Source organism: Lipotes vexillifer, unplaced genomic scaffold (assembly GCF_000442215.2).
Source record: "Lipotes vexillifer unplaced genomic scaffold, Lipotes_vexillifer_v1.1 scaffold472, whole genome shotgun sequence".
NCBI lineage: Eukaryota > Metazoa > Chordata > Mammalia > Artiodactyla > Lipotidae > Lipotes > Lipotes vexillifer.
In genome coordinates this window covers 1,818,349-1,838,128 of record NW_006797698.1, presented here as the reverse complement: position 1 = coordinate 1,838,128, position 19,780 = coordinate 1,818,349, and the positions used below count along the sequence as shown (strand labels likewise).

Sequence of the window (19,780 nt, the reverse complement as noted above, 5' to 3'; positions counted from 1 at the left end):
CGGGACCCGAAAAAAAAAAAAAAAAAAAAAAAAATCTATCAATGCTGGGACTTCCCTGGTGGTCCAGTGGGTAAGACTCTGCCCTCCCAATGCAGGGGCCCGGGTTCGATCCCTGGTCGGGGAACTAGATCCCTCATGCATGCTGCAACTAAGAGTTCGCATGCCGCAACTAAGAAGTCCGCGTGCTGCAACAAAGATCCCGCGTGTCGCAACTAAGACCCGGAGCAGCCAAAATAAATAACTAAATAAATACTTTTAAAAAAATCTATCAATGTAACCTACCATATTAACAGGCTAAAGAAGTAAAATCAAATGATCACATCAATCAATGCAGAGAAAGCATGTGACAAAATTAAACACCCATTCGTGATAAGAACTCTCAGAAAAATTGGAATAGAGGGAACTTCCTCAACTTGATAAAGGGCATCTACAGAACACCTTGAGCTAACACTACACTTCTGTGAAAAACTGAATGCATTTCCCCCAAGATCCAGAAAAAGGCAAAAATATCCACTCTCGTTACTCTTATTCAACACATTGCTGGAAGTCCTATCCAGAGTAACAAGGCCAAAAAAGGAAAGAAAAGACATAGAAATCATAAAGAAGAAATAAAAGTATCCCTGTTTGAAGATGACATGACTGTCTACACAGAGAATCCCAATAAATCTTTTTAAAAAAAGCCCACAAACAGACAAACCTCCTAGAACTAATAAGTGAGTTCTGCAAGGCCACAGATTATAAAAGGACACAAAAATCAATAGCATTTCTATGTACTAGCAATGACCATGTGGACACTGAAATTAAAAAAAAATACCATTTACAATTACTCAAAAGATGGAAGTATTTAGTGTAACTATAACATGTGCAGGATTTATATGCTGAAACTACCCAATGATGATGAAAGAAATCAAAACCGAAATAAATGGAGAGACATAGCATGTTGATGGTTTGGAAGATTTGACCTAGTAAAGACATCAGTTCTTTCAAAATTGATGTTCAGGTTAACTCAATTCCTATCAAAACCCCAGCAAGAGTTTTTGTAGATAAAGAGAAGATTATTTTAAAATTTATATAAAAAGGCAAAGGAACTAGAGTACCTAACACATTTTTGAAAAAGAAGAATGAAGTGGAAGAATCACTCTCCCCCATGTTGAGGCTTATTCTATAGCTACAGTAATCAAGACAATGTGATATTGGCAGAGGGATAGATACGTAGATCAATAGAACAGAACAGAGAACCCAGAAATAAACTCACACAAATATCCCCACTGAGTTTTGACAGAAGTGCAAAAGCAATTCAATGGAGAAAAGATAACTTTTCACCAAATGGTGTGGGAACAACTGGACATCCAAAGACACAAAAATGAACTCCACTTAACTCTCACACCTTATACAACATTAACTCAAAATGGATCACAGATTTAAATGTTAAAGATAAAACTATAAGGCCCTTAGAAAAAGTATCAGAGAAAATCTTTGGGATCTAGGGCAAGGTGAAGGGTTCTTTGACCTGACACCAAATGCACCGTCCAAAAGAGGAAAAACTGATAAATATTTTTGAAAATTGCTCTTGAATGACTCTGCTAAGAAGATGACAATAAAAGCTAAAGGATAGGAGAAAATATGTATAAAACACGTATCAGACAAATGACTAATATTTAGACTATACAAAGAATGCTTAAAACTCCAGACAATCCAACCAGAAAATGAGCAAAAGACATGAACAGACACTTCACCAAAGAGGACATAAGGGTGGTAAATAAGCCCATGGAAGGCTGTTCACTACCTCTAACCATTAGACTACACAACTATCAGAATGGCTAAAACAGAAACTAGTGACAATACCTAAGGCTAGTGAAGATGTAGAGAAACTGAACAACTCACCCATACATTACTGGTGGGAATGCAAACTGGTCCTCTGGAACACAGTTTGGAATTTTCTTATAAAACTAAACACTCACTTAACACAGTAATTGCACTCTTGGGCATTTGTCCCAGAGAAATAAAAACTTACGTTCACCCCAAAATCTGCCTATGAATGTTCATAGCAGCTTTATTCATAATAGCCCCAACCTGGAAGGTGGGTTAAACAAACTTGCAAACTTGCATATCCATGGGCTCCCACTAAGCGATGAAAAGGAATAAGCTATTGATACATACAACTACACAGGTGACACTCAAAATAAGTACGCTGAGTGAAAAAAGCTAGTTTCAGAATGTTACATACTGTGTGATTCCATTTATATAACATTCTTGAAATGACAAAATTATAGAGATGGAGAACAGATTAGTGGTTGCCAGGTGTTAAGGAGGGAGTGGGGATGGGAGGGAAGAGGGTGTGGCTATAAAGGGCAACTTGAGGGATTCTGTGGTGATGGGAATGGTCCTGTCTTCACTGCTATGCGAAGTTGGTAATGGCTCCCAGAGGTAGGTCCAAACCTAGTGCCCAGAACCTGTAAATGCTGCCTTCTTTGGAGAAAAGGTCTTTGCAGATGTAATTAAATTAAGGATCTTGAGATCAGGAGATTATCCTGGATTATCCGTGTGGGCTTCAAATGTCATTACAAGTGTCCTTATAAGAGAGAGGCAGAAGGAGATGACACATGCGTGGGCACGCACGCACAGGAGAAGGTGATGTGAAGACGGAGGAGGGGAGGGTGCAGCGGACCAGCCACCTGAAGCTGGAAAAAGCAAGGAGCAGATTCTCTCCTAGAGCCCCCGGAAGGGGAGACAGCACTGCCTACACCTTGGTTTGGGACTTCTCGCCTGCAGAATTGTGAGAGAATAAATTTCTATTGCTTTAAGTCACCTAGTTGGTGGTAATTTTTACAGTAGCCACAGATGACCAACATATTCACTGTATATTATACAATAGTTTTGCAAGAGGTCACCACTGGGAGAAACTGAAGGATAAACAGGGCCTCTCTGTATTATTTCTTTCTTTTTTTTTTTTTTTTTAAATAAATTTATTTATTTTATGTATTTATTTTTGGCTGCGTTGGGTCTTCGTTACTGTGAGCGGGCTTTCTCCAGTTGCAGCGAGCGGGGGCTACTCTTCGTCCCGGTGCGTAGACTTCTCATTGCAGTGGCTTCTCTTGTTGCGGAGCACGAGCTCTAGGCACACAGGCTTCGGTAGTTGTGGCGCGTGGGATCAGTAATTGTGGCTCACGGGCTCCAGAGAGCAGGCTCAGTAGTTGTGGCGCACGGGCTTAGTTGCTCCGCGGCATGCGGGATCTTCCCGGACCAGGGCTCAAACCCAGGTCGCCTGTGCTGGCAGGCGGATTCTTAACCACTGCGCCACCAGGGAAGCCCCTCTGTATTATTTCTTACAGCTGTATGTGAATTGACAATTATCCCCAAATAAAAAGTTCAATTTATAAAAACTAGGGAAGGGAGATGAAAAGTTCGCTATGGGAGCGGGGTCAGGAGGGAACACCCAGTGCAAAGGCCCTGGGTTTACGGGCCTATGTATTAAAAGAACTGGGTGTAGCTGGAAGCTCTGAGGTCAGAGAGATACTAGCCTGTGTGTGGATGGGGGGTGGGGAGAAGGGACCACGCAGGGCTCTGTAGGCTATTTTGAGAGCCTTGCCTTTTACTGTGAATGAGATGGGAAAATGTTGGAGGGTTTGAGCAGGACAGACATGATCTGACTTACGTGGAACTGGACCAATACGGCTGCCATGCTGAGCAGTCACGGTAGGAGGCAAGGCAAGAGCGAGGAGGCCAGGTGGGAGGCTGTCCAATCACTCAGGTGATACAGAGACCGGATTTGAATAAAAGGTAGTAATAGGGATGGTGAGAAATAGTTGCATTCTGAGTATATTTGGAAAGCAGAGCCACTGGGATTTGCTCTCAGGTTGACCCTGGGTGTGGCAGTCCTGCAGGTTACAAGGACTGAGCCCGAGCGCCCCCCAGAGGACGGAGCTGCCATGCACTCGCGGCATGGAGCAAGTGTTGGGAGGAGCGTGTTTGAGTAGAGGTCGGGGCTCCATTCTGCACATGATGCATGTGAGATGCTTGCTAGACATTCAAGAAGAGATGTCCAGTTGGCACTTGGATGTAGGCATCGGGCGTTTAGGCTGGAAATGTAGGTGTAGCAGTCAACGTTTAGAAAGTATTAATGCCACAAGGCTGGATGAGGGTCCCAAGAGAATGAACGTGGTTAGGGAAGAGGTCCAAAGCCTGAGCCTTGGGGCAGTCCAGTGTTAAGGGGTCAGATAACAGAAGAAACCAAGAAAGGATGAGAAGGGTCCGTCACAAATTAGGAGGAAAACCAGAAGAATGTAGCATCCTGGAAGGCAGTTTGAGGACGCATTCTAGGGAGAAGGCAGTGGTCACTGTGACAAATTTTGCCGATTGTCACTGAAGTGGAAGACTGAGCAGCGGCCTCAGGCTATAGCCCTGAGGAGGCCGTTGGTGAACGTGATAGCAACAGCCTTGGTGGGTCCATGGGGCAAAGGGAAGAACAGGAATTACAGACACAAGTACCCTCCAGAGAAGTTTTGCAGTGAAGCAATAGCTGGAGGGAGAAATGGGGTGGAAAAGCTTTCCTTAAATTGGGAGAATTAAGAGCATGTTCGTAGCTGATAAGAAAGAGCCAGTGGAGGGACAAATGAACGATGCTGGGAGGGAGGGAACGATTTCTGGAACAACGTCCTTGCGTAGGTAAGAGGGGAGAGCACGGGTCATTCATCTACGGCAGCAGTTTTCAACCTTGGATGGACGTTAAAGTCATCTGGGAGCACTTAAAGATCTCCAGCCCAGGCCACACCCTTAACCCATGAACTCGGGGTCTCTGGGATGACTTGGCAGAGAACAGGCAGGAGGGGAGAGTTCTGGGGCGCAGAGGCTGGTGGGCGGGCAGAGTGATTGAGGATGAAGCTCTCTTCTGACTGCTGCTGCCTCCTTGGTAAAATGGGAGCGAACTCACTACTGAGTGTGAGGACGGAGGAGCTTTTGGAGGCTTGGGGTGATGATCTGGGCGTGGGAAGATTGCAGTCATGTTAATGACGAGGTCTAGGGTAAGACTGTGGAAGCGAGTGGCTGAGGGAGGGCGGAGATCAGGATCAGAGCGGGAGAGGAGTTTAAGAAACTGAGAGGCCAAGATTCCGGAAGTATCCTCTATGCGGATGGTCCACTTATCAGGAATTAAGATGGGAGCAATGGTGGAGAGAGTGACAGCGAGCTAGAAGGATTCTCTCTGGACCCCAGACAGTGTAGGTGTGGGGCTGGGGGAGGGGCAGCTCTTCCTTCACCCTCGCCTTGCTATTTAGGCTTCAGCAAAATTGAAATTCCTAAAGATCCCAGATATTGTGTTGGAATTCCTGTTTCTTGTAACCCATATCATCCTCTTTCTTTAATTCCTTGTTTGGATGGTAGTTCTACATAAGTTATTATTATTATTGCTAAGACTATTGCAGTAGTCCCCTTCCTGGTTGTTCCTGCTTCTAGTCTTGTTTCATTCCACTTTTTCACTGACAAACCCCACGTCTTCTCCACATTTCCTCCAGAGTAACTTTCTGAACCACCAAATCTGACCTGGTCACTTCCTTGTTTAAAACTCTGCAATCACTCACTGTTCCTAACAACACTATCACTTGCTGTGCCAGGCACTGCTTTAAGTGCTTCACATGCCTTCTTTAACCTAATCCTCAGTCACTCCAAAGGTGTGTGTTATCATTATCCTTATTTTATAGGGGATGAAACTGAGGCACAGAGAGGTTAGGTAGCTTGTCCCGTGCGTGTAAAACTGACATTATCACTGTATACAAAGCCTCTCATAACTGGTCACCCTCTCTGTACAGCTTCCTTTCTTACCATTGCCTCCCACCTTAAACTTTATGCTTCAGTAAAGCTGAATTACTTAAAGGTCCGAAGATCAGTCAGGCTCCCAGCAGGAAGTGTATGGCACAGAAAGAAGGTTTAATTGAAGAAAGTTAATGAAGGGCCTCTTTGCAAGATGTGGGCAGGGCTAAAGGAACCAATAATGATGATGCAGCATCCAGACACTAGCATTAGACGGAGATCAAGGGAGCAAGGAGAGGGGATGGCACTGTCAGGACCACATGGGGTCAAGGCTGTGGAAGAGGGTCTGCACAGCAGGGACTGTAGGGACACGCAACCACTGTCGAAACCATGATAAATCCCCTGACCTACCTCTGATGTCCTGCAGCGCTTCCACTGGCCACATCCAACTGGAAGCCGGAAGGTGAGGGAGTCCGGATGATGCAGTCTGTCAAGGTCAGCCTCCTGGGACACACAGCAGGCAGGAGAAGGACAGAGAACGGATCAGGAGAGACTTTTTGTCCTTTGCTCAGAGGAATGAATGTGGTCCCACCCAGGGGAAACACCAGGTCCCAACAGCCACTGATCACAGTGAGGTGCTGTCAGTCAGTCATAATTCCAATAGGAATAGCGTTAGTGACCGACACTGCTCTGCACAGAAGGTAACAGGAAAAAAGGAAGAAAAGAGAAAGCCCACTTGTTGCTGGTCACAAGACCTAAGCTGCTGCTCTTAGCTTCCTTCTTCCACTGCCCCGTCTGTATTTCCCTTGCCTTTTGACAGGGGTGGCCTCCGTCTTCATTCCCATAAGATTCAACTTCTTAGTTGTCCTATCTTTCTTGAGTCACCAGTTTCCCACTGGCCATTATTTTTGGACTGAGGAGACTTGTGAGGCACTCCAGCAAACCCTCTGGTTCAGGTACTGTTCTCCATGGCCTATTCTGTCCCCGCAATCCAATTTCCCCTGGTAACTGCGACAAGTCAACCCGACCAGGACAGTTGGTTCAGCGGCGCGACAAGCCCCGAAGTGGCCAGTAGCAAACCTGAGCTTCCAAGTTAATGGGATCAAGATTGTGTTCGCCGGGGAGAGTGTTCCTTCTTGTGCACTAGGACCTCCAAACCTACTGAGCCCAAGGTTATGGGGAGCCCAAACGTTCTGTAAGAGGGCTGTTTGATGCAATAGCGAGAGAGGCATTTCTTCGTCCACCCTAGTCCTTCTGCAGATCCACACACACCCAATGATTACTTCATGCCTCTCCTCTCTCCTTGAATCTCTCCAGGTTACACTGGAGACCAACTTGCATCCCTGGGGGTACCCTGTCAAAGAACAGGCCCTGGGCTTCCCTGGTGGCGCAGTGGTTAAGAGTCCGCCTGCCGACGCAGGGAACACGGATTCGTGCCCTGGTCCGGGAAGATCCCACATGCCGTGGAGCGGCTGGGCCCGTGAGCCATGACCGCTGAGCCTGCGCGTCCGGAGCCTGTGCTCCGCAACGGGAGAGGCCACAACAGTGAGGGGTCTGCGTACCGCAAAAAAAAAAGAACAGGCCCTGTGTATTCTGGCTATGGGGGAAATAGCACCCTATATAGGTGGTATCTCCCAGAGGAGACACCACACCCTCGAGGAGGGCACCTAGCCTTGTAGGGTGCTGGCCTGCAGTGGGTGCCAAAACTAAGCCTTCAGGAGTCCATTCCCCAGTTCATCTAAACAGCTGCAACTGAGTATTTCAGTAACTGTGCACAGACCAGTGAATTCCTTGGGCATGAACTCAGTGCCACACATCTTTTGCTCTATAATGAGCTCCTTGGTTGGAGAGGATGTTGTGTGGGGGAAAGAAAGTCTGTATCTGAACAGGACTCCATTCCTAAGGGAACAAATGACTAGCTCCCTCCATGAAGGAACAATACAGATTATTAGGCTGGTCCGCCATGTCGGGGATCCAGCATTGCTCTTTGTTAGTATTTATCAGTTCGGGACCTGAGTGGAGATGATATGCATACTGGCCCTAGTGAGGAGTACCTACGGAAAAAGCAGCGGGGGGAGGGGCAGAGAGGCTGACAGACATTCACAGGACAGACTGCTCATTTCATCAGCCTGATGACCTAGATCCTCTTCTGCCCCCGATAGGAACTTACACGACACCTTTGTGTCTTCACCTGCTGCTCCTTCTGGGACTTCCGTCCATGGACCTCTTTCCCAGACTTCCTGGTCTTGACCATTAGAGGTGCCCCACCAGCCAGCCAGTCTGCTGCCCATCACTCATTAGTCGGTGTAGATCCAGAGCCCCAGCCACCTCTCCTCCAAAGCAAAGCAGATGACCAGACTGGCCGAAATGGGACCACCGGGAGGCTCTCCCTTCACTACTGTCTTTCAGGACCATCCCTGAGTGGGACTTGATGCAGTGGTCGCACACCTCCATTTGATGGCAGCTATCGCACAAAGCCCCCTGTGAACAACAGACTGATTCTCCCTCCTCTGTTGCGTAGGTGTAGGGAGCTCCTCATGAAGCTGTAGAGAGAATACGTTTCTGTTTCTGTTGTGTAAGCCACCACGTTTGTGGTGATGCGTCACAGAAGCCACAAGAAACAAAACTACCTTCCTAAGCCTCGGTTCCCTCATCTACAAAACGCATAGGGGGCCCCTTTGGGTGGGAGAAGAGACACTCCTGGGAGGCTGCAGGGGGGACTCACTCCCCAGGGCCCCGCCCATCCCCCTTGGCCCCCCTCCTCTCCCCTGCACCGCACAGATGCAGGTCGGCCCCGTGGGCCCCAGTACTATGTGACCCAACTGGCCAGAGCTGATCCAGGTCAGCAGACCCGGGTCCTTCTGATCTACTCGGTGTCTCCCCTTCTGGCTGGGCTGCAACAAGCCTCCTCCAGCTCCCAGGGCCTCCGTTTCCGCCACGTGGGCCAGAGGCTGGGAGGAAGCCTGGAAGGAGAGAGTAGCTAAAGCCAAGGGGAGAGAGGAGCTGAGAGCAGAGGAAGGGGTACTGGGCAGGGTGTCCTGTCAGGATGAACAGCACTGAGCAGATCAAGTGAGCCCACCTTGGGGCCACCTGCTAGCTCATCTCACCTGGGAAAGCCGTGCTCATCCTGAAGCCGGCGCCCTGGTTCCCAGAACTCCCTGCTCTGCCAGCCCACAACCTGCCCGGCCCTTGTTGGACTGTGTCCTCTCAAGAACCCCAGCTCAGCCAGAGCAGAGGTGGGCTCTGCCTTCCTTGCTGCAGCTCCCTGGCACCCAGCACACAGCAGGCACTTGTCGAGAGGACGAATGAAAGGGGCTGGCCTAAGCTGGGGTCTGGAAGAGGCCAATTTAACGAGAACATCACCAAGGGACACATTGAGTTCAGCATTCAGGACAGTCCCCTTGAAGCTTCAGAGCTATTCTTGGTGCCATCGTTCCCATCGCATCAATGAAGATTTGCACCCAGGAAAGGTGAGGTAGCCTGTCCAAGGCCAGCCAGCTTGCCAGGCAGAGCTGGGCCTTGACCCCCCAGCCCGGCTTTGGAGCCCAGAGCAGCCTGCCAGTGGAGATCAGGGACAAATACAACCCTTGACACCTGCCCGCATGTGCTTACTGTCACCCCCCCTGTTTCCTTGGAGGGACTGGCCCTGAAATGGGGGACATGTGAGAGGGCGGGACACAAGGAAGGAGCAGAGCAGGCCTGTCCTCCAGCCAACGCAGGAGAGGAGCAGCCCCGGGACGGAGGCAGGAGGGCAGCTCGGAGGAGAGATGCGTTGCTCAGTTCCTTGGGCACATGGGACCAGCTGGGCAGAGAAAGGGGCCCAAGATTTAAGCCTTACGAACTGCACTGAATTCATGGGACCAGACAAGACAGCCCCGGAAGGCACTAGTCGTCCATTCTGCTTCTTCACCGGCCGGCTGACCTGGATCTGTTTTGGGGTGGGAGAGAGTGGTCCAGGGTGGGGAGGGTGTGGGCAGGACCAGGGCTCCCCAGCCTGCCCCTCACTATCCACGTGACCCAGCTCTGCAGGAGTCCACACGAGGAACTGCGGGGGGTTCCCTCTCCCCCTATATGCCCACCACCCCACACCCTGTGTGGAGGGCCGGCTCTCTACCTGATCCTGGAGGTTCCAACCCTCCGTGCCTCAGATTCCTGATCCAGGACCTGCAGTTGTTCAACGTTTATGGTAATGACATTGTGAGTACGATTTTTTAAAGTGTGCTTATTTTATAGAGCTACCAACAGAGAAATTTACATGAAATGATTGGATGTCTAGGAGTTGCCTTTAAAAATAAAATGGGTGGGGAGGCATGGGTGGACGGATAGGAGAAACTGGAGTAGCCTTCGCTCTGCTTTGGTATATATTTGAAAATTTTAAAATTTCCACTGAAAACAATTTTCCCCTGAAGCTGCCGAGGCGGGATCCTAAGATGCACCCTTGAGACCCGGCTGCCTCCCCGGCGCTGGGTTTGACCCCGGCGCCCACGGAGGGCGCGGCGGGGACGCGCGGGCTCTGGCGCCACCTGGCGGCCCTCGAGGGACCGACACCCTGCGTTGCTTCCTGGGCGCGGGCAAATGGAGCGCTCCAAACCGGAGCCGGCCGCCCACGCCACGCCACGCCAGGCTCGGGCCCACCCGGTGCTGCCCTGACCTCCGGAAGCGCTTTCAGCACCCCACCCAACCGCGCCCTCCCAGTCCGCCCTCACTCCCCACTCCCCGTCGAGTCCCCTGGAGGGGTAGTTCCAGGGTGTGAGTGACGCGACACACCGGGGGACCTCCCGAGGGTGGCCAGTAGGCCCGGCCCACGCACACGGCACGTCCACTCAACTCCTTAGGGTCTCGCTTTTTGTAATTTTACCAAAATTACACAGACTAAAGTCAAATCGTTACAGGAGGCTGGTAAGAAAAGCAGCAGTTCCCACCTCCCCACTTCCTATTCGCGGGGGCAGCTCTTTGCGCTTTTAGCTGATTCTTTTATGCTTTACCTCCACGTCACAAAACAACAGATTTATAATCTCCGCTTTTCATTTGAGGTGTTTTCTGCTAAGGACGGAGGATGAAGATTTAGCTCTTCCTCACCCCTTTACACTTCTTGTCTCCTCAGCCCCCAGTTACATCTTATTTGGGGTTAGATCAATTTCCCCTTTAACAGGTTAGGTAACTGCTACTCACAGATGAGCCATGGTTGTTCTTTCCTCTCTGCCATGTTTCACTTGCTGTGGATTTTATTAATTGTCTTGCGTGGGCTTTTGCTTCGTGCTCCATAGGTTTATCACTATTTTATCGCCAAATTCTAACCAGTTTACAAGTTGTATAAACTCAGCTATATTAGATATTCTATTAACTTCAGTGTGTTGAAGAGTTCTTTCCTGGGGCCGTCTGCCCTGCTCTGATGTAAATGGGCTGGTATTTTCGTCTGGGGCCCAGCTGGTATCCTGGATTTACCCTCCTCTCACTTGGGTGGCAGCCCATTTCCTGGATCCTCTTTCTTCTAATTTCTTGCTTTATCCTCCCATTTTGACTGAGCACATCCTTCAGTAGCTTTCTGAGAAAGGCTGTGTGGAGATGAAGTCTTGAGACCATGCACCTGTGAACGTGTCTATTTCATCCTAATCCTCCGCAGCTGAGTTGGGTATATAAATGTTGTTTGGGAACGACCTTCCCTCAGAGTTGTGAGGGCACTGCTACTGCCTAGTGTTGATAAGAAGTCTGAGGCTGGGCTTTCCTGGTGGTGCAGTGGATAAGAATCCGCCTGCCAATGCAGGGGATACGGGTTCGATCCCTGGCCCAGGAAGATCCCACATGCCATGGAGCAACTAAGCCCGTGAGCCACAACTACTGAGCCCACATGCCTCAACTACTGAAACCCGTGCGCCTAGAGCCCGTGCTCAGCAACACGAGAAGCCACCGCAATGAGAAGCCCGCACACCGCAACAGAGACCCAAAGCAGCCCAAAATAAATAAATACATTTAAAAAAAAAAAAAGAAGTCAGGCCATTCTGATCCATGATCTTTCCTATCAAATCTGTTCTTTTTCTTTTTGGAAACTTTTAGAGTTTTCTCTTTATCCTTAGTATCCTGAAAATTCATGATGATATGCTTTTCAAGGGGTCTAACTTTACATTGTATGGGGCATTTAGGGTACACTTTCAATATGTATTTCATGACCTTCACTTCTGGGAATTTAGGAGAGAAAATAAAATTAGAAGATAAATCCAGAATATCCAAATTGCAGTTTTGGAAACGGAACAAAAAATATAGGAAAGAAGTTAATTTGTAAAAATACATGAACATTTCCCCGAACTGAGTATCGTTAAGTCTGCAGATGAAAAGTCCTTGGAAGGGGCTTCCCTGGTGGCGCAGTGGTTAAGAATATGCCTGCCAATGCAGGGGACACGGGTTTGAGCCCTGGTCCGGGAAGATCCCACATGCCGCGGAGCAACTACGCCCGTGTGCCACAACTACTGAGTACGGAGCCTGAGCTCTAGAGCCCACGTGCCACAACTACTGAACCCCATGTGCCTAGAGCCCGTGATCCACAACAAGAGAAGCCTCTGCAATGAGAAGCTCGGGCACCTAAGCGACCCCGCTCACCACAACTAGAGAAAGCCTGCGTGCAGCAACAAAGACCCAACACAGCAAAAAAAAAAAAAAAAAGGAAAAGTCCTTGGAAGTATTCAATGTGATGAATGAAAAAAGACCACGCAAGGCATGTGCTGGTGACATTTCTTGGCTTGTATGTTTGAAGCTGCATTTAAATATTGCATAGAAATTATTTAGACCTTAGTCCACAGTTTGGGCACTAAGTGCTACGACTGAAATGGGGGAGAATTGATGCTGTTTGGCTGCATGAAGATGTATCCAGGAAGGCTTCGCAGAGGAGGTGAAACTTGAGCTAGATTATACGGGATGGGTGGACAGAGAGGAGAGCTAGATGTTCCACATCAGGGAAACACTAAGCTTGTACTGAAACGGCAGGGTGTGCATGTGTGCGTGCACACGTGACTGTGCGCTGGGGTCAGGAGGCCAGGCTGGCTGGGATATCAAGGGAAGGGGAGGTGGGACCCTATCATGGAGGCCAGTCTGATCTGGCTGTAGCGGAGCCCTGCCCCTCATCTGAGATTTTCCACGGAGAAAACAATGGCCTCGCTGCGTTCAGCCCAAGCCCAGTCACACCAGAGAGGACCCGGGCAGCTGAGGCCAACAAGCAGGTAGAGGTTCCTCTTGGAATGGAAGGGCAGTGGGTTCTGCTTATGTAAGTCACCTTGGGAGGACTCTCCACGACCCTCCCTTCTCTCCCCACCGAGTCAGAGTCTCGGCACCAGGAGGGATCTTAGAGCCACGCAGACACTGAGCAGAGGCCAGACAGGGCACGGGATTTGCCCAAGGTCACACTGTTCATTAGGCACAGAGCTGAGTTTAGAACCCTATCTCTGGACCCCCCGCCCTGGGCTCTTTCCTCCCTGCCTGTGCTCAGGTTCTCACATCGGGAGAGGTAGCCTTTCATCTGAAGGTCACCTGCACTCAGCTGCTCAGCCCTGGGGGCATCATGGGGTGTCCCGCTGGGGAAGGAGGGGACAGTGGGCCAGAGCAGAGGGGGTGCTGTTGGCAAAATTTGACGTGAGGATCTGCATTTTAAGCTCATGTTGAGGATGTAAGTGCTAAGTGCAGTTAGGTCCACTCTGCACGTGTCCCAACATAACATCCCACTGCTCTGCGTGTCACCGCCGTATTCCCCAGGTCAGGGTCCTCAGGATGGCCCCTGTCAGAGGGTCCCAAGCAGCCAGCCCTCACAGGGAACCAGAGCCAGATGAAACACGGGTTCAGCTCAGAAATGACCCAGGTGCTCAGGTTTGCGAGAAGGTTGCTGGTAAGCAAGGTTTGGCGGTACTTACCCTCTGAGGTTGGGATCAGCTCCTTAAAGGCTGGGGTCCAAGGACACCGTGTCAGGAATATGGGGTTTGGGGGTGGTGTCCCCTGTCCTTCCTGGCTTGTGATTTTATCTCTGACCACTTTCTTTTTCCAGGAAGGACGAGTCATTCTTGTGCTCCCTGAGTCCCTGCTAATTTAATGTCATTTGCGTTTGCAGCCTTTTAGGTTATTTCACTTGTAAATTTCCCTCAATAATTCCAGCGACATTACTTTCAGAGTCCTGATTGCAGCATTTAAATTTTTTAGTATTCTGTGCACCTCCCTCCGAGATATATGGGCGCTGTCATCAGGGCAGCCAGGAAGGCCTGGGGCAGCGGGATCTACCGGCGTTGCTTGTACAGGGGCTCTGAGACAAATGAGCTGCAGGAAGTGGTTGTCACTGCGCTTGGCCGCATCCAGGGATTGTCTGTAATGTGCAGCTCCTCACCAGCTGGTAAAATCCCACCTCATGGAAGCGCTTACCACCCCACATCTTGGTCACTCATGGGAGATTATACATGTCCACATTTCGTTTTTTAATAAATTTATTTATATATTTATTTTGGCTGCGTTGGGTCTTTGTTGCTGCGCGGGCTTTCTCTAGTTGTGGCGAGCGGGGGCTACTCTTCGTTGTGGTGTGCGGGCTTCTCACTGCAGTGGCTTCTCTTGTTGCAGAGCACGGGCTCTAGGCGCGCGGGCTTCAGTAGTTGTGGCTCATGGGCTTAGTAGTTGCAGCACGTGGGCTCAGTAGTTGTGGCGCACGGGCTTAGTTGCTCCGCGGCATGTGGGATCTTCTCAGACCAGGGCTCGAACCGTGTCCCCTGCATTGGCAGGCAGATTCTGAACCACTGCGCCACCAGGGAAATCCCATGTCCACACTTCTCAACTTCCAGCCCCGCAGGGTGTCCCCCTTGTACCACCACTGCGCCCCCAGACTCATTCTCCACCCTTCCGGTCTGGCTGGGTCTCGGGGCTGTGCCCCCAGGTGCTCAGGGGTGGACCGAGGAGGCCGGGCGTTCTGGTGCCTCAGGACTGCCCCTTCGGGCGGCTCCTCGCCCACCTCCAGCCTTCATGGGCTCTGCTAACGCGACTGCCTAGGTCAGGCCTGGCCGTGGCTGCTGTCCAGGTACGGCCCTTCTTGGGGCAGCCCGTTGCCTTTACCCTGCCCATAGCTCTGCCGTCCACTTCTGTCTGCTTGTTGCAGAACCAACCTCCCCCAAACTGAGTGTCATAAATGATTGGGTTTTTTTTTATGCACCTGGGTTCTGCGGGTTGGGAACCCATTAGAGGCAAAGAGAGGAAAGCAGTCTCTGCTCCACGGCGTCCAGGACCTCAGGTGGGAAGACTGGAAGGCTAGGGCGACTCGACAGCTGCGGCTGGAATCCTGTGGAGGCTCCCTCGCTCATTGCAGGTCTGACAGTTGAGACCGGCTGTCAGCCAGAGCTCCTACACAGGCCTCTTGGTATGGTCGCTCTACACGAGCTGGCTTGGGCTTCCTCACGGCATGGCGGCTGGGTCCCGGAGCACAGTGAGGTCCATGGCGTCTTATGATCTCACCTCATGAGTCCCCCGGTGTTACCTCCCCCATACTCTACTGCCCCAGGCAGCTAGAGCTGCTACTGCCGCTGCCTCTGGACACCGGATGTAGCTGTATCACTAGCTCCCCATCTGAGGTCTGGGAGGGATGTGGCTGATTGGTGGAAACTTTTATATGTGCTTGCCCTGTAGTTGCCAGGGAGGCTGAAAGGGTGAGGTGCCTGGCATTTTCTGCTTGGGGTGGGGGAGGTGATTTCTGCCTGATAAAAGGGTCTCTGTAGACACATGAACACAAATATATTAAAAGAGATGAAGAACTTCAGATGCTGGGGTGGGGGAGGGATTACTGAGTCCAAAGAAGGGAGGTTCAGCTCTGCAGCCCAGAGAAGATTGTTAAGTTCTGACTTGTCTGTAACAGGTGTTGCTGGGATGTGCCCTCTGCTCGCCCCTTGGGCAGAGGATAAATTAAGTACAGTGTACATTTCCCCCCTTTTATCGATGGGAATGGTATGTCTGAGAAAACTGGGATACCGTCTTTTAACTGCAATTTCAAAAACTGTTTCGGAACATTTTAATAAAATGAGTGAGAAATTATAGACTCTAGATTGCAGTTATAGGATATCTTCTTTTGGCATCTTTAAATTCAACTTAAAATCAGCAGGCTCTACAAAAGCAGTGAAGATGAAAAAGAAATTCAATATAAATTATTCTGACATTGAGAAGCAAATTATAACAACTTTCAGATCACATAAAAAGCAGTAACTGATTCAGGGGAAAATATAAATTTTCAATAGAAGAAATGAATAGATTTTGGGATTGTCTGAAAACCCAGTTAATGAATCGCATGAACACACTGGAAAAGAATGTAACTTCTTTGCTAATTTGACATGAAATGCTGACATTGACAATGACAAAATAAAACTCATAGACTGCCACCTCAGGGAGGTCATCCATGACACTCTGGTTAATAAACGTCATGAATTCAAAGGGTTTTTAAGATTAGTCACTGAGCAAAATAACTCAAAATGCCCTGAAACCTTACAACTCATATGTGAAATTTGGTAGAGATTTCCCTAAATGTAAAAATAATCCTTAAAATTTACCAACAATGGGTTGTAAAGATGTTATTAGTCAGGGTCCAGTCAGGAGATAGAAACGTCACAGCAACTTGAACAAGAAAGTTTAAGATAAAGAATTAACTTTAACACTGTATACAAAAATAATCTCAAAATGGATGTAAGACCAGAAACCATAAAACTCCTAGAAGAAAACATAGGCAGAACATTCTTTGACATAATATTTTTTTGGATCTGTCTCCTTAAAGCAAAGGAAATAAAAGCAAAAATAAACAAATGGGACTTAATTAAACTAAAAAGCTCTTGCATAGCAAAAGCAAACGAAACCATCAACAAAATGAAAAGACAACCTATTGGGGAACTTCCCTGGTTGTCCAGTGGTAAAGAATCCACCTTCTAATCCACCTTCTAGGGGAAGCGGGTTTGTTCCCTGGTTGGGGAACCAAGATCCCACATGCCGTGGGGCAACTAAGCCTGCATGCCGCAAACCTACAGAGACCACACGCCCTGGAGCCTCACACCACAACCAGAGCGAAGCCCACGCGTCACCACGAAGAGCCCGCACTGCAACGAAAGATCCCGCGTGCCTCAGTGAAGACCCCACGTGCCACAACTAAGACCTGACGCAGCAAAAAAATAAAGAATATAAAGAAATATTAAAAAATAAATAAAAAGGCTTTGTTAACCTTAAAAAAAAAACACTGATAACTATTAAAAAAAAAAGACAACCTACTGAATGGGAGAAAATATTTGCAAATGATGTGACAGCTAAGGGGTTAATATCCAAGATATAAACACAGCTCATACAACTCAACATGAAAAAAACAAACAACCTGATTAAAAAAATGGGCAGAAGACTTTAGACATTTCTCCAAAGAGGACATGCCGATGGCCAACAGGCACATGAAAAGATGCTCAACATCGCTAATTATCAGGGAAATGCCAACCACAGTGAGATATCACCTTACACCTGTCAGAATGGCTGTCATCAAAAACAACACAAATAACAAATGTTGGCGAGGGTGTGGATAAAAGGGAACCCACATACACTATTGGCAGAATGTACATTGGTGCAGCCACTGTGGAAAACAGTATGGTGGTTTCTCAAAACACTAAAATTAGAACTACCATATGACCCCCAAATTCCACTCCTGGGTATATATCCAAAAAAACAAAAAACGAATTTGAAAAGATACGTGCACCCCAATGTTCATAGCATTATTTACGGTTGCCAAGATATGGAAGCAACCTAAGTGTCCATCAACAGATGAATGGATTAAGAAGATGCGGTATATATGTACAAGGGAATACTACTCAGCAATAAGAAAGAATGAAATAATGCCATTTGCAGAAACATGGGTGGACTTGGAGGGTATTATGCTAAGTGAAATAAGTCAGACAGAGAAAGACAAATACTGTATGATATCACTTATATGTGGAACCTAAAAAATACAACACACTAGTGAATATAACAAAAAAGAAACAGACTCACAGATACAGAGAACAAATTAGCGGTTACCAATGGGGAGAGGGAAGGGGGAGGGGCAACGCAGGGGCAGGGAATTAAGAGGTACAAACTGTTAGGTATAAAATAAGCTGTAAGGGGCTTCCCTGGTGGCGCAGTGGTTGAGAGTCCGCCTGCCGATGCAGGGGACGCGAGTTTGTGCCCTGGTCTGGGAGGATCCCACATGCCACGGAGCGGCTGGGCCCATGAGCCATGGCCGCTGAGCCTGCGTGTCCGGAGCCTGTGCTCCGCAACGGGAGAGGCCACAGCGGTGAGAGGCCCGCGTACCGCAAAAAAAAAAAGAAAAAAGAAAAAAAAGCTGTAAGGATATATTGTAGAAAACAGGGAATATAGCCAATATTTTATAATAACTATAAATGGAGCATAACCTTTAAAACCTGTGACTCACTGTACTGTACACCTGTGACATATAATATTGTACATCAACTTACTTCAATTTTTAAAAAAATTTTTTTAAAGAATTAACATTAACATGGGATCAGAGTAATAAAGGATTGGCCAGAAAGAAGTAAAGATGCTTACTTAAAGAACGCAGGCACAGCAGATACAGGGAGTGGCCATCACCCCGGGTGAGACAGAGCTCCCACGGAAGCGGTCCCTCTGCCGGGCTGAGATCCAGAACTTCTTGGAGAGGGCTTGGTTCGCTGCAAGGCAGAGAAGTCACTGAGGTGCCAGGTTGACAGAACTTGCTGGAAATCTGTCCCTGTGGTGCCAGAGGGACCATCCACGGGGAGGTGTCATGCTTTAGAACCTGTCCCAAAGCCATGGGAGAAAATGCCAGGGGAATCTGTTCACAGGACAGTGCCTTACGGGCCACAACCCCCCGTGAAGCTGCCCCGGCGGTGCCAAGGGAGCTACTGGCTGCTGGGAATCATTGGAGCTAAGTGCTGCGGAAGCCGCACGTGCTGCTGGAAACCCTGTGTCTTGCAGGAGCCAGATGCTGGCAGATCCCCCTGTGCTACAGGAGATGGCCACCAGGAACGCACCTGAACCAGCAAGAGAAACCCCTTTCTCCTCCAGTGTCCCTCCAGCGCCCTCTGCTGGCTAAACTTAACACATAGCAGCTGGCAAACAAATATTTCCAGGGTCCAGCTTAATTAATTAATTATAGAACAACGAAGAGATATTGAGAGCTGAGAAGCAATAAATTGACAACTGGCACAGAAGGTGAAGGAAACTTTTCTAAATTACTAAATCACTAACTTTTATCCACCATGGTGGAGGGAAGACCATCTTTTTTTTTTTTTTTTTTTTTTTAGGGAAGACCATCTTTTTAATTTCTCTGACAAGATTATTGTCATTTAAAGAGTTCGCCAAAGAACTTGTAGCCAGAAACTATAAGGAAAAAATGTTATAAAGGTGTAGCAGATAATTAATAATTCTATTTTATTTTTCTGGATTTTATAATGTTTGTGGTATTTTTCAACTTAAAAAAATGCGTAACATTTTTCTCATTCTAAATATTTACTTCCATTCCTAATATTGTATTTAGTTATTGTGTCATTTTTCTCTATGAAAAAATGATGTTTTAAAATTATATATTTTAGAGTTCCCTGGTGGCCTAGTGGTTAGGATTCCAGGCTTTCACTGCCGGGACCCCGGTTCAATCCCTGGTCGAGGAACTGAGATCACGCAAGCCACACAGTGTGCCCAAAAAAATAAAATTAAAAATTATATATATTTTAAACTTTATTGCCTAGCAGCATTCAATAAATGTTTGCATGAATTAAGATATATCTCCTGCTCTGTCTACTACATTATAAATTCCTTGAGGGCAGAAGTAGGGTTAAACTCAGAGAGGAACATCAAATCTAACTGGATGGGGAACTCAGAGAGGTCATCCAATCTAATCTCCTATGGGCAGGAAGGAAAACGAGGCCTATGGGGTAGCCCACCCGGGTGTCATGTTCAAACCCAGTGCTCTTACTATCCTTCCCTGTGTGTGTGTGTGTGTGTGTGTGTGTGTGTGTGTGTGTGTGTGTGTGTG

At 48.2% G+C, this 19,780-nt stretch overlaps 1 protein-coding gene and 1 non-coding gene across 2 annotated transcripts in view; one reads left to right on the top strand and one right to left on the bottom strand.

Annotated features, from left to right (window-relative positions):
• LOC103073373 (skin secretory protein xP2-like) overlaps window positions 1–19,780 on the bottom strand; it is a 48,873-nt gene that overhangs the window by 6,869 nt on the left and 22,224 nt on the right. Inside the window, exon 4 of the mRNA XM_007469869.1 lies at window positions 6,157–6,249. Coding sequence (XP_007469931.1) covers window positions 6,157–6,249 — 93 coding nt within the window. The remainder of the gene's footprint in view (window positions 1–6,156; window positions 6,250–19,780) is intronic.
• TRNAG-CCC (transfer RNA glycine (anticodon CCC)) lies at window positions 53–124 on the top strand. Its single transcript has one exon. It is a non-coding gene; the product is annotated as a tRNA-Gly (tRNA).